Below are 18194 nucleotides of genomic sequence, written 5' to 3'. Positions count from 1 at the left end.
TCTACACAATTAGAGAAAGCTGGGAAAGCACAGTAGGCTGAAAGTTTGCGTTGGATTCTTCCTGATTTTCTTGATACAAGTCAGAAATCATGATAGGAGTTGGCATAGAAGGAACAGTCTCAGATTAAGGAGAAGGAGGCGCTGACTTGTCTTGGATCATTGGTTCAGCAGTTTCCACAATAGGGGGGTTGATCCATGTTTTGCAGCATCATCTACAGAAGGAGTGGATGAGGAAGTAGATAAAAATTGATTGTGCTTGTTTATCCGAAGAGGAGAGTTCATTCTCTGAGAAGAGTCTTCTCCCTTATCAGTGGCTGATTCTTATTTATCTTTAGCAGTGTCTTCTTCGTAATTAGCTCATTTTTTTATTATCGGAGCCTTCTTCATAAGCATCCTCACTATTCTCTTACCAGCGTCTTTATCAGTGTCTTCTTTATCATCATCCTCATCAGAATCTGAGGATTCAACCATATAGGGTTTTTCGATCCATTTTTGCATTCTTAGAGTAATAGGAAAGTCACCTTTAGATGGATTGACATTGATAATCTTTGAATAAAGGGCATGAATTGGAATGATAAGCCCATGATTCACAACATATATGTCTTTACGCGATAGAATCAGTGCAAGCCAACATTGATAAGGAACATAAGCTAGCTTCTTGTTCCCAGTGAAGCAGTCAATCACTCGATCAAGAAACAGTCGAGCAAAATCTAGTCTTTTGTTGTTTACTATGGAAAATAAAATCCTTTACTCAAAAAGATTCAGCTGATCCAAGATCCCAATCTTGTGTCCAAGACATTTTCCAAACACACTGGTTAAATACTTCCATCTTACATTAAAACACTGATGAAGAGTGTTCTTTTATGGATCATGAGTGAGGCCCTTAAGTTTGAAATTATACCCTAATTTTTCACGAACATATTTATAACTTTCTTCTAAAGGAGGTTCAGATTAATTTTCAAATCGAAGAAGACGAAGAGCAGTTCTAAAGGATTCCACATCAATAATAACCCTAAATTGACCATCTCCAATAGTTTCAGTAACAGTTCGAGCAGAGTATCAACAAAGCACGAGTAGTAGAACTCACATATTTATTTAGGGTAGAATGAGTCTGGAAAGTCGCACGATGCATATTGAAGGCGACCGCTCTTAACGTAGTATATAATGTCTTCGATTCCTGAGTTTGCGAACTGCTTTGGGATTTCATCGGTGAACGCCACATTGTTCGCTTGAATGATAAGAGAGACAGGGGCATGAGGACCTTTGATGAGATTGGCATTGGGGACAAAATCGTACAGTGGTTTTGACATGGTGAAAGCTTTGAGGAAGATGAAGATCGGGAGTTTTTTAGAAAGAAAGAGATTAATTGCTTTAATAGCTTGTAAAAGTGACCTAGGATGAAGAATTCACAATATATACCCAAAAAGTTTCTTCCCTTTTACGTAATCATGAATGACGATATATGTGCCGTAAAAATATTGTATCCCAAGATAATGGTGGATTTTTCAGTCGTCATCCACAAAGTTATTGTTAAAACAGGTGACATGTCATAAAGGTAATGAACATCAGCATAAACGATCAGCGAGTGCCTTGAAATGTTAAGTTTGTGATGTCTCCTGATAGTGTGGGTTTGAACTACCATTCTCTAGCATAGTATTGCGAGATCTCATCAATGTGTAGTTTTATACGCTGAATCGTTAATCATTTTTATTAAAAGAAAAGGGCAAGAGTGGTATAATGCATGTGATAAGTTGTGGTGTTTTAGCTTAACCATCGACATAGATATGTCAAACTCTCATCAGCATATGGTACATTACATTGAATCATAAAATTTTAAAGAATAATGTAAGGGCAAGAATGGATTGGTGTGTGTGATAGTCTTTGGTACATAGACTAACCATTGGCACAGAGTTTCAAACTTTTATCGGTGTGTGGTATAACACAGTGAATCATTAAGTTTTATTAAGAAGATAAATGAAAGAATGGATTGTTTCAATCATGCTGAGGTGAAATCAACGTGAATCATAAACAGTTTAACTCATCAACAAGTGGTTTAGACTTTCGTATCATAAAGTAATTTGCATTCTAGAATCAAAAATTCACCGTTAACTCATAATGGTACCATGTCATACCTTAGACTAGGAGGTCAGGGATATGAACAACCCTTTTTCATTTAAGAACCAGACATGTAACTATTACGCTGATGACTATGCAATCATGGTAAGCCATGGGGTTATGCTTAATGTTTCAGTAGAACATGAGAGTTGATGCATACGTAAAGCATGCTTCTAGGGACATAGTCAGGTAAAAATGATTAATTAAAAATAAATACCCCATCCTTTCTATAGAATTTTTTATTTGGACCAAACAATCTCACTTTGAAAGTTTAGACAATGCTACACAATCATCATGAGGGGGTTACTCAATGGTCTCAGCAGTTGGTCTCGCTGATGAGAAACTTAGAGAAATTTAGTCACATACAACAGCATGCTTCTAGGGACGATAATTTGTTAAAATTTGCCTACTAGGCTTAGAATTTCCACCATCTGATCCCTTTAAGAAAATGGTACAAAATATTGAATAATATAAGAATACAAACAAAAGAGTTAGTCAAAAAATAAAATAGTTTAAATAGAAAAATATGTGCGACTTTTTCAGAAAAGGTGATAAAGACTCGTTCCATCAAAACTTTGGAATTGAATGGTCATAAATGCACTTCTATTTTCCAAGATATCTACCACTTGAAATTTTAGCTATAACAGAGAACAAACAAGATCAACGATATCACATAAAAACAACACAATTCATAGTAATCAAAGAAAGAGAATGCCTTTAATCGTTGATATTCTGCAGATTAATTTCAAGCTTCATGTTCACCAAGAACAAAAGAAGAAGACAATCTAGTGTTTGTAACCAATGAGTTAGAGGGATATAGTCTTTGTAACCTTCGAGTTATGAGAGTCACCAAGACAACACTCGAAGGTTCCATTCATTGTGATCCATGAAGGAAGAGAATGTGGGATCACTATCTTGTTGAATACGCCTTTGGATCTTTGAGGTGATGAAGTTGCAGTGACAGCGTCTCTGGAACTTAGGCACGCCATGTCACGAAACTTCACTTCATCTCAATGCAACCAAAATAGGTTATTCAAGGCAGAAGAGATATGTGTCCAGAAGAACACCTGGTGGCACATGTATCCCCCATCTGGTCTCATCAGCATAAGCATCAACTTCAGTGAGAGGGCAGTTGGTGTTGAAGAAAAGATGCAAAGTCAGCGTCTACTAGCTCTTTCAAGGAGATTGATGCATTCAAGGAATGACGTTGATCCCTCCAAAGTATACTTAGTCAGATAAGGTCATTATCGATAGATAAGAACATGTAAGCAATGTTAGTAGAAAATGTACAATGTATACTCCTTTGGTAAGATAATAAAAGAAAATTTTAATGCACAAAAGCAAAAATAAATGAAAATTGTAGCAACTTATGTTCAGAAATTCGATATTAGCAACAAATGAAGCAAAAACAAAATAAAGTATCAATGTCTAAACCAATAAAATCAAATCATATAAATATTGTTGTACCTTAGTGCAGAAAGCACGATTTTGTTTTCAGAATCAAACACTTTTCCCTCATGACCGTTGAAAAGAAATTTGTAACCAGTGTCATAAAGTTTACTGATGGAGGTGAAGTTAACTTTCAGATCCTCGACATAAAACACGTCCTCCAGCTTAATCGTCCTGCATTCAAAAGTTCCAACACCTATAACAGCTCTTCCGCTATTGTCACTAAAAGTTACCTATGGACCATCATTCTCTACAAAATTTGTTAAGATGGAATTGTAACCGGTTATGTGTCTAGAGCTTCCACTGTCTAGGTACCAAGTATTTCCTATATTTGGACTTGATCCTTTGACAGCATGAGAACTATCAGCATCACATATGCCATCATGGGAATCATTGATAAGTTCCATAAGACCGTTAACATTCAACCCATCATCTTCATATGTCTCCTCTTTTTCCATCCATTCTTCATGATCCTCTTGTTTAATGAAGGATTTCGGCAGAGAGATGTTTTCCTTCTTCATATGGGATACAAGCCTCTTGTACAAAACTTCATAATTCTCCAGACTTTAAGCTTCATTATTCTCCTTGCAATCCCTGGCAAAATGATCATGGATTCCACAATTAAAACAATTACCTGAGTTTCTCTTCTCTAGAGGATCTCCTTGCTGAACTGTTTTCTTTAGACTAAGCTCTTCGAACCCCGTTTGATCTACTTTCTTCATAGCTTTTGACAATAAGAGCAGGGCCGAAAACAAGTTCATTAGTGATATCTTCATCACTTTTCTCACCCTGATATGAATTGGCTGATTTGCTGATGTGCTTCATTGCTTCCTTTCAAGACACTAGAGCAACAGACTTTTCCTTGCTTGATTCATTCATGATTTCTTTACGAATAGCCTTGGTATCTTCATAATTTTGTAGATTACCAAACAAGTTCAGATCCATGATATCGATCTTTTCACCGTTCTTAAGAACACTAACGTGATGTTCCCAGCTTTTCCCAAGAGAATCAAGAAACTTCAGAACCAACTGAGATAAGTGTTTGATGATTCCCATCATACGCATATCATTAACCAAGAAGTTAAACCTATTAAAGCTTTAGGTAAGTGTCTCACCTTGTTGAGCAAATAAATGCTCATATCTCCGATTGAGGTTGTTGATGGTTATGGCCTGGACTTCCACGGTACCTTCATAAGCCACTATTAGCGTATCCATCATCTTTTGAGCCGATTCATAATTTTGTACGAGATGATATACGTGGTAGGGAAGAGAGTTTCCAATAGTAGCCATGGATTTTACATCAAGACTAAGCAGTCTCTTGTCATCGTCATCATAACTCGTCTCTGGCTTTTGCTTCAGGAGGCCAACGGGAGCATTGTTGGCAATGGGTTGGTACATAGGAACATGGGGACCTTTTTCAACAATATTTTTCGCCTAATAGTAAATGGTTTCAAGAACAACCATGGATTTTGTCTTCCACATAGCGAAATTGTTATCATAAATGGGAGGAATTTTGTTGAGACCAAAGGATTTAGGATTCGACATGATTACTCGCGTGTATCACAAACCTGATCTAATACCAATTAAGGTTTGTATCGATGGGATACACTTGAAGTATAAATATGAAAGTAAAACTTAATCTAAGAAAATAAAGAATAGAAAGTAAATGGAACAGAGAGTTCTACAAATTGTTCTTTCACCAAGAAAGAGTTTTGTCTTCACCAAGAAGATGGGTTGTCACAAAGACGACTGACACAAAGCCAACTCTATTTACATTAGGGTTTATCCTAATGTAGATTATATATTAATATATAGATATCAATCCCATGATTTAAGGTATTGTATCTTATCTATACTAAGAACCGATCTTAATAACAAAGATACCGGATCTGCTATCTATTCTATACTTATCTATATCATTACATAATATATAAAAAATTACAATATAATAACTATACTATGTGCCGACACTGATAAGCTTGATACGTTAGCACTGGTAGTTGACAATACGTTGACATTGACAGATAGTGTAGAGTGTTTGATTCATCAGATCATAGAGTGTAACCTTATAAGACCATCTCCAGAAGATTGAGGAAAACCATTTCCATAAGAACGAGGAAGACCATTATTATCTTGATTTGACGTCTAAAAAGTGGGAAAAGAGAGAATTCAAGTTAGTTGATTTTAATCCTTAATTATTAACCCAAAAATTTAAATTAAGGCTAGGATCCATATTTTCATTTTGTAATATGAAGAGGGATGCCGTAGTCATATCACGAAACTATTTTAGGTAGGTAGAACCATTTCACCAATATCAATCACATGAAACTTCTAGATCTTTTGATATTTTCATTGAAACGTCAATGACATGTTTAATATCATATTATGCTCTTACCAATTGTGACTGGGGTGCCGAGGATCACAATTAAAATGTGAATAACCATGTAAACATGTTCAAACACTCCCGATCCATTTATAATCTCTCATTGATATGTCGGTTAACCACACACGCTCCATCAACAATTATAAACACGAGTTGTTTCATCATTTCATCTTTATAGTCCCACATTAGTTTGTCAGTTAACCACACATGCTCCACTAACGACTTATAAAGAAACGATACACGTTTTCATGGATTAGCATACAACTTCACATTTTTCCTAAAGTAACTAGAGTGGGATTTTAGAAGATTCTGTTACTTTATAACGTTATACTTTTAATATGATTATGTCCTATTGAACCCGTTCGGCTAACGACCCTCCACCACACAAAGAAGCAGTGGGTGAAAAGGACACTCATTCAACGGTCATTTTATAGGCTGTTTCCTTATACCCATATTATAGTATGGCTTCGTGAATGATGCCTACTATTGATTCAACTGACTTTTTTTTTTATAAAAATAGTAATTAACCATTTAATATATATATATATATATATATATATATATATATATATATATATATATATATATATATATATATATATAAGGTGTATTTTAAAACTTTTTTAAACCACAAGGTTTAAATATTAATTATCTAAATTAATCTTATAATTAAATGTACTATTAAATCCATAAGAATAACTCAATTCAATTAATCTTACAACTAAAAATTATGTATTCCAAGATTATCTTCTAATATATAGGGTTTTTTATTTAGTTATATAAGGCATTCAAAATTTGGATATCAACATAATCAAAACCAGATGATTAGTAAAATTAACCCTACTAATTAGATTAGGTAGAAAAATCCTGAAAAACGAATTTATAATGTTCTCACGTCGTAACAGAAGGCATGTCACATCGTGAGAAACTAGAGTGTCAGATTTTTTTTTCCAATTCAACTCATGTACAATCAATGTTAGGCACATCAAGGATCCGATACCAGTGATGAGTTTTATAGGTTATAACCAAGGTTGTAAAAACGCTCGACGTTAGTTAGTCGGTGGACCGGGGTCAAGGGATTAATCGTCTAGGCGGAGATTAATCGGGGACCATTAATTGCTAATTTGTTGAATTTTAAAAAATTAAATATGACTAATATCATATCAAAGTTCGTAAATACTACTAATATGATAACAAAATAGGTTCATATGATTAATACAACACTAATCATGCCTAAAATAGTTTCCATTGAGATAAAATTTCTTCAAAATATTAAAATTTGATCGTTTTATAATGTTTCACTCATTAGGTATGCAGTGATTAATCGCCTAGTAGCGCCTAGGGATTAATCAAAGAATAATCGGGACCTAGTCGGGATTTTTACAACAGTGGTTATAACAAACATGTACTTGCAGAAAATCATTTAACAATTAAAGGGCATATGCAACCTATAAGGATCTATGTCATAACACTTTGAAGATAACACAATGAAGAAAAAAACCAAACATAAACCCTAATGTAAACCTAGTTAGGGTTACGTACTTTTTGATTTGTTGTAGTAAACAAATCACTTCAATCCCTTATAGTTTTTGGTCTTGGAAAGCTTAGCACCAAAAGGATGATGCTTCTAATGGCTCACACCTAAAACCTAGAACTAGAAGACAAGAGAGGAGAGAGAGGATGAGTGATGTGTGATATATATATTAATTTCTCAAGTTTTAAATTTATAAAACTGATTTTATTGCATCCGGACAAACACACACTAGGCAGTTAACCTATTGGTGTAATAATATAGTTGTGGTAAGAACAGGTGTCGAACACAAGGGGAACGGTGGTGAATTAATTTGGAGTTTTTGATTATATGTTACACGAAAGCAGCAAAGAAGGGTTATTTGGAATTAAATCTCAAACAAACGGCTAAACAACAAATCTCGATAAACTGACCGAAGACAAATCTCTTGAGGTACTTTGGTTTAGACGAATTACATCTTAAAATCAAAGATAATTGCACACACATATTTATTTATTCTTGTTCACTGATTCCTAAAGTGACTAGCATCTTGGTCACGCTACTAATCCTTTGAGTTCAACACAACTATTAATTCATTGATCAGGTGAACAAACAATCATGCAAATTAGAATTAGTCCGTATTAAGAAATATTTGATCTTATTTAACCCTATTGGTCATAGGAATTAAATCATGTATAGATTGGTCATCTACTCATGCATACATATTAATGTTCATCATTTATTTCCAAACCCTAGGTTTTTTTTCAAAACTCTAGTGGACAACTTTGATTCAAATTAACACAGTCAGATGGTTATCTAAAATCTATCAATTCAGCAATAAGGAATAAGTAACAATCTTAAAACATATGGATCTTGCAATCAAACTTGACAAAATAAATTAAACACGAATAAACAATCCAAATGGCAATTAATCCTCAAATTCAAGGATTCATCCAATCATAAACACAAAGCAAAGGGTTTTAACACCCAAATCAGAAAGTAAACGCATAAAAAAATCACATTGGAATGCTAATCATGGTCAGAACAACAAACCAAATAATTTCTGGCATGAATCCTCTCTCCAATCCTTCATATCTTTGCTCGTGTCAGCTTAACGGCCTTCCGGCCGCCTTCTAGACCCTCAAAACGGCTTCTTGGGGGTTTATAATCGCATGAATCGATCTAGGGTTTAAGATATGGGATTAGGGATAATTTTCGGCTTTATTTATAGGTTTCAGCGTCAACACGACATGCTAAATGGCCAACACGTCGTGTTCTTCATTAAAATCTCGTATTCTCTAAGTCAGCGTCAAGAATTATGAATATTCCATTCACCACGGCATGTTTGTTGGGAATCAACATTTTCTCAAAACCTGAAAGCCGTCCAAAATTCATTCTAGTTTTCAGAACATTTTGAATCTCATCAATCGGAGTTACGAGTCATAAGATATGACCAAAACACTGACGAGGGGTCAAGCTGTCCAGCAACATCCTTTTTGCGTCTTTTTAGCTCGTTTCTCCTCCTTTTGCATTCCAGCTCCGATTTTAACTATAATTGAACATTTCCAAGCGTATTAAGTATCTTTTAGTTCTGAATAACATAAAAACATAGTATAAAATAATAAGAAAACATCATAAATATATGCATAAAATAGACGTTATCAATCTACCCCACACTAGTCTTTTGCTTTCCCTCAAGCAAAATTGAATTTATTATTATCATATCAAGACTTTAGCTACCAACATTGCACAAGACAATCCATTTTGAGCATCTCCATTACTCCAAGACTGTAATGCATGTATTTATGTCTAATTTTCCTAAGAACCTCCCTAATCCTAAATACTCACAATCTTCATAAACACTTGCCCACTTCTTTTGAACAACGCTCATTTTATGCATCCCTCCGAATCCATCCCCAGAAAAATTTCTTAACCTCAAGGTATTTTTGGTTAAACCCCCAAGTATACATATGGAAAAATAACCTAGAAAATAAAAAATACAATAAATAACTTGGCAAATTTCGCCTTATTCTTGAGTCTTCGATAATTCAGAGCTTTTCTTCATGATATTTCTTGATCTTCATAGCTTTGTAGACTCTTATTCTCTCAAACTTTTACAACTTTTTTACTTTCAATTGGTTTTTTTTACTCTTTTTTTTTCTTTTTTTTTCTTTTCTCATTTTTATTCACTCAAAAACTAAAGATCCTAAAAAAATATGCTTAAGCAAGGGAACTTAACTTCAACTCTTATTAGTTAGAGATATTAGGGTGCGTTTGGTACGTAGAAATGGAATTGTTGCAGAGAATGGAAATGCAGAGAAAAAGAATTAAGCTGGAGAAAGAGAATTGACTCCCCTGTTTGCTAGAACTGAGAATTCACTTGATAAATGTTTTTGAGAATCATTTCTCTTGTTTGGTTGTATTAATCAATGAAATGAAAATGAGTTTTTTTTACCTTGTTTATTCATTTTCAAAAAACATCCTTTTATAAAAATGTGTTATAATGTATATCTTAATTAATCAAAATATGCATCTTTTATGTTTTTAATTTTTTTATTTTAATATTAATTGTTACTAGATAATTCATTTTCTAATTAATTAATATTATTTTTTATATATCTTGTATTGGAAAACATATTTCTAATTTGAAAGAATAACATACAAATAGATTTTAAAGAAATATGACAATCATATTATTCAAAAACTATATCCAATGTAAGATATGCAAAAAATATAATTCAATATTCCTAACAACTAAAAAAACATAACTATGTCTAATACAGAATGCGCAAAGAGTCAACTTCAATATTCGTAAAAAAGCATAACTTAAAATAACCTAATCATGATATTGAGCCATCCACAATCATTTCCATGTAACAAATCTTTTCTACTTCTGTATTCTTAAAAAACGCCCGGGCGCGAAATTGAACTTTGCTAAACATGTCAATCGCCTTAATTCGCTGTTTGACATTGATATTTGGCATGCGTTGTATATCTTCGATAACTTTATATATCATATCACATGCTTCCTTATTTTCTTGCATTCCTATATTTTATATTGTTTCATTAAGTTTTTCACCAACCTCCTTGAAAGTCTCTTTCATTTCTTTCGCAGCTTCCTTATAAGAGCTTTCAGTTTCATCTGTTGGAGGCCTTTTGCGTTTACTATTGCCACGAGCAATTTGTTGTGTCTATTCAAAAATATCTTCCATCCCTTCCACATCAACAGGTAAGCTTCTTTGTGTCTCTTCAGTCACATCTTCTCCAAGATTAGTAGCTCCATGACCAGTAGCTCTGTCCTTACCGAAGATTTTACATAGGTTATTGAATTGGGGAAATGGTTTATCGCGAAAACATGCAGCACCTTTATGACTCTACAAGAATGGCACAAAATTAATTGGTTACTATTCATTTACAATATGTTTTAATGACAAAAAATACTACAAACATAATCATTATAGTACCTTTATGTACTCAACCCAAACTTCAGCGTCGGCGGTAACACAACAATTATCCGTATCCGAGCCGAATCCACTCGTGTTTGTTCTGTATACCATGTCGTGCACAATGTTGAAATGGTTTTTCCATGTCTTCATCCTCAATTTAATATGAGGCTCTGCTTTCAAACCCGAGTTAGGAAGACTTACATCTAGTAATTGTTGCACTGCCTTTAAATAACCGGGTTTGAATCCGTTATCGACGCCACCATACTTTCCAGATACATGTAACTCCAAAAATGCTTCAATTAACTTTGTATCTTCTTCAGTAGTCCATGTGTGTTTGTTTCGTCCAGCCATGACTACAAATTTTTTTACAGTCCTAACATTAAACATAATATTATCATACCACAATGAATACAAAATATTATAAAACAATCCTAACAGCCCCTGTTTGGGGCTGTATAACTCAACCAAAACTTAATCAATTAACCTATTTTTTGATGCTAAAACATAGACAAGACAAAGGAGTACAATCTGGAAAAAAATTACATCATTCCGAGCTGGTATGAAGCTTTTATGATGGTTCAAAGTTGAACAAAATTTATAAAAAGTGTTGAATTACTATGTAACAATCATAACAGCCCCTGTTTGGGGCTGTATAAGTCAACCAAAACATAACCAATTAAACTATTGTTTGATGCTAAAACATAGACAAGACAGAGGAGTGAAATCTGGAAAAAATCGCATCATTCCGAGCTGGTATGAAGCTTTTATTATGGTTCAAAGTTTGACAAAATTTATGAAAAGTGCAAAATTATTATGCACCAATCATAACAGTCCCTATTTAGGGCTCTATAACTCAACCAAAACATAACCAATTAAGGTTTAAACTTAGGGTGATTTGATAGCTTCATTTTATTTACTTATTTTCATAGTTTATTTAAGCACATTTCATTCGCATTTTAGTTAATTTCCATGCATATTTTCCTTTTTGTTATTTTATGACCATTTCGGGTACTTTCTAGTTTCTTGAGCATTATTGCAGATTTTTTTTGGAGACTAGCGGAGCGGGATTTTTGGGAGGCGATTGACTAGAAGGGCAATGGGGATTTCGAGCTTGATGGCTATGGAGGTGATTCATGGAGTGGGCTTGTCAATTATTTGAAGGCTTGGAAGAATTAAACTTTAAATTTGCAACATGCGGGGGGGGGGGGGGGGGGGGGGTTTCGAGTGTGCGGAGGCTGATGATCGGGAGATTACAAGAGCTTTGGAGGATTTGGAAAAGTCAAATTAGGATCAAATTGAAGAGAACTTGAAGAAAAATGGGCTAGAAGCTGATCGGAATCGAATTGGGCCAATGGAATAGCTGTGGGAGCCCAAAACTTGAAGAAGCCCAAAAACCCCGTCATAGTCACGCGGCCCGCGTAAGAATCCACGCGGCCCGCGTGGGTTCCTGCTGGGGCAATTTCGGGATTTCATTTGGAGCTCTATATTGGGAAGGTTGGTGTGCCTCTTCAGCCTTATCTTTTACATCCGATTTGGATGCATTCTCTCTGGAGTTTTGGAGCATTTTGAAGGCCAATAACCCTCAAGAACTTCATATTTTCTCCTCTTGATTCTTGTCAAATGTTTGGTACAAACTTATCTAACTTTGTTTCCTTGAGTTTAGCCATGCTTGGCTAAAGAAAAATTGGTTGACTATTGGTGAAATCCTTTGACTTTTTGTTGAATGTTGAAGATTACATGAACTTGTTCTTGAATCTTTATGAGAATGTTTTGTGTTTTAACATATTATCACTACTTTTATGTTTTTATTCATGAGTTTAAATGTGTTTGTGGTGATTAGTTGACTAATTTCTTGATTAAGTAAAGGATCTTCAAATTAGCAAGCAACAAGTGATTCTTGTGTTAGTTTTACTTCACACAATCATAAAAACATTTTCTCCAACATGGTAGTGGAAGCTTTTGACTCCTCTTGGATTTGGTGACTTTTGGTTCTTAATGCTAGTTGACTTTCACTAATTACATGCTTATTGGAATTAGTGACTTTAACTAAGGAAATTGTTATGAGCTTCTCTAACCATTTCAACAACTAAGAAAAGTCTAGGTAATCTCAAGCTCCTTGGATTACTATAGCCAAATTAAGGGTTTAAATCAAGTATTACACCATTGGAGTCTAATGATATGTTCATCAAAAGTCAAAGTGAGGAAACCTTAAGTCAACCATCTTTCTCTTATTGATTTCACATCAAATTCTTATTTTTGCCAAATTGTTCATTTAAGTTCTAGTTTAATTCTAGTTTTAATTTAAGTATTTCAAAAAGAACAAAACCCCCATTTTTATTTTATTGTCATTTTACAAGTACTTTTGCAAAGAGATTTTCCATAGAGTTATAAATTGAACCAATCTCCGTGGATCGATCCCTTTACCACTATACACTATTTTAGTGTAAAAGATTTAGGGTTGTTTATTTTTGTTGGCCTCGACAACCACCAAATTTTGGCGCCGTTGCCGGGGATTGGTTTATTTTTAATCAATTTGTTTCTCTATGCCCAGATCTCAACATACACGTGCTTTGATTTATAATCCGGAAATTGAAAAAGAAGAAAGACGTTTGGCGAAGGAAAAGAGAATAGAACGTGGTCAAACTTCTAATCCTCACGGGGATTCGGAGGTCGAAACCGCTTCATCAAGCGACACGGAACCCGATTCAAGTCCCGACCCTCACCAAGAAATTCCTGAAACACCACCTCTACAACAAAATCCACCCATTATCGAACCAATTGCAATGGCAGACGGAGGAGAAGTTCCCGAAAGAACCTTAAGGCAAATGATGGAAACTGATGTTACCCAAACTCCAACAGGTATCAATTACCCCGTATTGGAAGGAGGTTCGGAATTGAAGTCAAGTTTAGTTCATCACCTTCCAACTTTTCATGGATTGGAGAATGAAGACCCTCATAAGCATTTGAAGATGTTCCACATTATTTGCACTAGTATGAAGCCACAAGGGTCAACCGATAACCAAATCAAGCTAAGGGCATTCCCCTTTTCATTGGTCGATAGAGCAAAAGATTGGTTATTTTATCTTCCACCGGGGTCAATCAACTCATGGACCGATATGGCAAGAGCTTTTCTTGATAAGTTCTATCCCGCTTCAAGAGTCTCAAGTCTTAGAAATGAGATTTGTGGAATCCGCCAAGGTCAAAATGAGACTTTTCATGATTATTGGGAGAGGTTCAACAACATGTGTTATAGTTGCCCACAACACCAAATTCCAGAACAACTCCTCATTCAACACTTCTGTGAGGGATTGTTGCCAATGGAAAGAAGACTAGTTGATGCCTCAAGCGGTGGTGATGTCTTTAGTAAAACTCCACAACAAACAAGACAACTCTTCAACACCATAGCTGCAAACTCCCAACATTTTGGCCCGCGCCAAGATATGAAGAGAGAGATACAACACAAATTCAATGAAGTGGGAACATCAAACCTAGAGTCTCAAATCAAAGATCTAACCTCCGTTGTCCAAAAGCTAGCCATGGGACAAACTCCACAAGTTATGGTTTCTGGAATATGTGCAACAATGGGACATCCTACGGATATGTGTCCCATTCTTCAAGAAGATGCGGAACATGTAAATGCCATAGGAGAGTTCCAAAATTACCACAACAAGCCATCCGGTTACCAAAATACATATAATTCAAGTTGGAAGCCAAATCCCAACATGAGCTACAACCCAAGACCATTGACTCAAAATGCATTGGTTAGACCTTCCTATCCACCACCACAACCTCACTACCAACACCCGCAGCGACACTATCAATCCAAACCACACCCTCCACATCACCAACAACCTCCTCAATCCCAACCAAGTAGCTCCGGAATGTCTCTTGAAGAATTGTCAAATCCCTAGCCACTAGTACCCAACAACTTTAAAAAGGGACAAGAACTAGTATCTCCAACCTTGAAGCACAAATGGAAGATATAGTTACATCTATAAGCAAGTTGGAGTCCTATGGAAAAATCCTTTCTCAAATCGAAAAGAACCCAAATGTCAATGTGGTGACCTTGAGAAGTGGCAAACAAACCGGGGAAAGTAGTTCAAAGAAGAAGCCAAGGGATGAAGAGGAAGAAATAGAAGTCATTCCCATTGAAGAATCTATAGTCAAGAATGTTGCACAAGCCGTAGTTCCAAAGAAGACTACCCCTCTAGTGACACCAATAGCCACTCAACCGCCATTCCCCTCCTGACTTGCAACTTCAAAGAAGAAAATGGAGGAGAAAGAGATTTTGGACACCTTACGAAAGGTGGAAGTAAACATTCCTTTACTTGATGCAATCAAACAAATTCCTAGATATGCAAAATTCTTGAAGGAGCTTTGCACCAACAATAGAAAATTGAAGGGAAATGAGAAAATCTCAATGAACGAAAATGCATCTGCGGTTTTACAAAGGAAGCTTCCACCTAAGTGCAAAGATCCGGGAATGTTTACGGTTCCTTGCAAGATAGGAGACGTCACTTTTAGTAGTGCTATGCTTGATCTTGGTGCTTCTATCGATGTAATGCCCTATTCGGTGTATGAATCGTTGAATGTTGGACCTCTAAGTGAAACCGGTGTCATAATTTCTCTTTCGGACAAATCAAGTGTCTTCCCTAGAGGTGTTCTAGAAGATGTTTTGGTGCAAGTAAATCAATTGGTTTTTCCGGCAGATTTTTATGTGATTGATCTAGATGAACAAGTGTCCTCCAAATCGGCTTTAATCTTACTTGGGAGACCATTTTTGAAAACGACTAGAACAAAGATTGATGTATATGCGGGAAGTTTGACAATGGAGTTTGATGGTGAAACAATAAGCTTTAATATCTATGATTCTATGAGATATCCTAGTGATGTTTCATCTTTGTACTTTGTAGATGTTGTTGAGCCACTAACCCAAGAATTGTTCGAGTTGTCTAATGGTGTGTTGGAAATGATTTTAAGCAAAGGATTCGATTATGGGAAGCTAGCCGAGCAATTAAAGTTTTATTCTTTGGATCCGGAAGTCGAGAGATTGGTCAATAACTTAGAGGTGAAGAAATCCACAAGATTTAATGTCAAGCAAATTGAGTTGCCCTCGACCCACACAAAGTTGTCGGAATCCCTTATTCAACCACTCGAATTGGAATTGAAGGTCCTCCCTCAACATTTGAAGTATGCATACTTGGGCAAAAATGAGACGCTTCCGGTTATCATAGCGACCCATCTAACTGAATTTGAAGAAGAGCAACTCCTTAAGGTGTTAAAGGAGCATAAAAAAGCCATGGGTTGGACGATTGCGGATATCAAAGGGTTGAGTCCCTCCAAAGAAGACGGGAATCACGGTAGTCGAGAACAACAAAGGTATGATGTTCCCCACCCGCGTGCAAAACGGGTGGAGAGTATGTATTGACTACCGCAAACTCAATGCAAGCACACGAAAAGTTCATTTTCCATTGCCTTTCATTGACCAAATGTTAGAAAGGTTGGCCGGAAAATCTCACTATTGTTGTCTCGACGGGTATTCCCGTTTTCACCAAATCTCGGTGGCGCAGGAAGACCAAGAAAAGACAACTTTTACGTGTCCATTTGGCACTTTCGCATACCGTAGAATGCCATTTGGATTATGTAATGCTCCGGCCACTTTCCAATGTTGTATGGTTAGTATCTTTTCGGAATATGTTGAAAATATAATTGAAGTTTTCATGGACGATTTTACGGTATATGGCAACTCCTTTCAAGAGTGTTTGACCAATCTCACCAAAATTTTGAAAAGATGCATTAAAACAAATTTGGTTTTAAACTTTGAAAAATGTCGTTTTATGGTGAGTCAAGGTCTTATTTTGGGTCACATTGTGTCAAAGAAAGGAATTGAGGTAGATAAGGCCAAGATTGATGTTATTCAAAGCTTACCTTACCCGACTTGTGTTCGGGAAGTTCGTTCCTTTTTTGGGCCATGCAGGTTTCTACCGACGATTCATCAAGGACTTTTCAAAGATAATAAGATCGATGTGCCAACTCTTGCAAAAGGAGGTCAATTTCGAGTTCAATGAGGCGTGCAAAGAAGCTTTCGACAAGCTCAAGGAATTGCTTACATCATCCCCCATCATAAAAGCACCAAATTGGGATCTCCCCTTCGAGATCATGCGTGATGCAAGCAATTATGCTATTGGCGCCGTTTTGGGTCAAAAGAATGGAAGAGCCTCCCATGTGATCTATTATGCATCAAGGACACTAGACAATGCTCAAAGCAACTACTCTACCATGGAGAAGGAGCTATTGGCCATGGTGTTTGCTTTGGAGAAGTTTAGGCAATACCTACTTGGTACCAAAGTCATAGTGTATTCGGATCATGTGGCTCTCAAGTACTTGATGACAAAGAAAGATGCAAAGCCAAGACTCATCCGGTGGATCTTATTGTTACAAGAATTTGACTTGCAGATTCGGGACAAGAGTGGATGCGAGAACCTTGTTGCCGACCACCTAAGCCGGATCATTTCAAATGAAACTCCTCTCCCGTTGCGGGACGAGATTCCGGATGAGCATCTCTTTTCCCTTATTTAATCTACTCTTTGGTATGCTGATATCGTTAACTTTTTGGTCACAAAAAAGTGTCCCGACACATTCTCACGTGCTCAAAAAGAGAAATTAAAAAGTGATGCAAAGTATTATGTGTGGGATGAACCTTATTTGTGGAAACATTGTCCTGATCAAATCATTACACGGTGTGTGCCCCAACAAGAGCATCAATCCATTTTGCAGTTTTGTCATGAATTTGCTTGTGGGGGACACTTCGGGCCTAGCCGAACTTTGAGAAAAGTTCTTGAGTGTGGACTATTTGGGCCAACCATGTCACGCGATTGTTACATGTTTTGTAAAAGCTGTGAACGGTGCCAAAGGAAGGGAAACATTTCACAAAAAAATCAAATGCCACAAAATCCAATCCTTGTTTGTGAAAATTTTGACGTATGGGGGATTGATTTCATGGGCCCATTTCCCGTTTCGTTTGGCAACGTTTACATATTGCTCGCGGTTGACTATGTTTCTAAGTGGGTTGAAGCCAAAGCCACAAGATCGGATGATGCCAAAACCGTTATCGACTTTTTAAAATCTAATGTCTTTGTGAGGTTTGGTGTGCCTAGGGCTTTGATTAGTAATCGAGGTATGCATTTTTGCAATAAGATGATGGAGGCCTTGTTGAAAAAGTACAATGTGACCCATCGTGTCTCTACCGCCTACCACCCTCAAACGAACGGTCAAGCGGAAGTCTCAAATC

At 36.1% G+C, this 18194-nt stretch overlaps 2 protein-coding genes across 2 annotated transcripts; one reads left to right on the top strand and one right to left on the bottom strand.

Moving 5' to 3' along the window:
- Positions 1–10648: 10648 nt before the first annotated feature.
- Positions 10649–11254, bottom strand: LOC145106968 (uncharacterized). Its single transcript, XM_079043879.1, has 2 exons — positions 10922–11254; positions 10649–10831 (listed from the first exon to the last, which is right to left on the bottom strand). Exons 1-2 carry the CDS (start codon positions 11252–11254, stop codon positions 10649–10651), a joined length of 516 nt encoding a protein of 171 aa, XP_078900005.1.
- A 3919-nt stretch (positions 11255–15173) lies between these two features.
- LOC145106967 (uncharacterized) lies at positions 15174–16331 on the top strand. Its single transcript, XM_079043878.1, has one exon. The coding sequence runs from the start codon at positions 15174–15176 to the stop codon at positions 16329–16331; it is 1158 nt and encodes a 385-aa protein (XP_078900004.1).
- The last annotated feature ends 1863 nt before the right edge of the window (positions 16332–18194 follow it).

The sequence above is a fragment of the Lactuca virosa genome, chromosome 4 (genome assembly GCF_052849685.1).
Source record: "Lactuca virosa cultivar CGN04683 chromosome 4, Lactuca_virosa_CGN04683_v6, whole genome shotgun sequence".
Classification (NCBI taxonomy): domain Eukaryota; kingdom Viridiplantae; phylum Streptophyta; class Magnoliopsida; order Asterales; family Asteraceae; genus Lactuca; species Lactuca virosa.
Note: the sequence above shows the minus strand (reverse complement) of the source record. Positions and strands in the feature narration are given on the sequence as shown.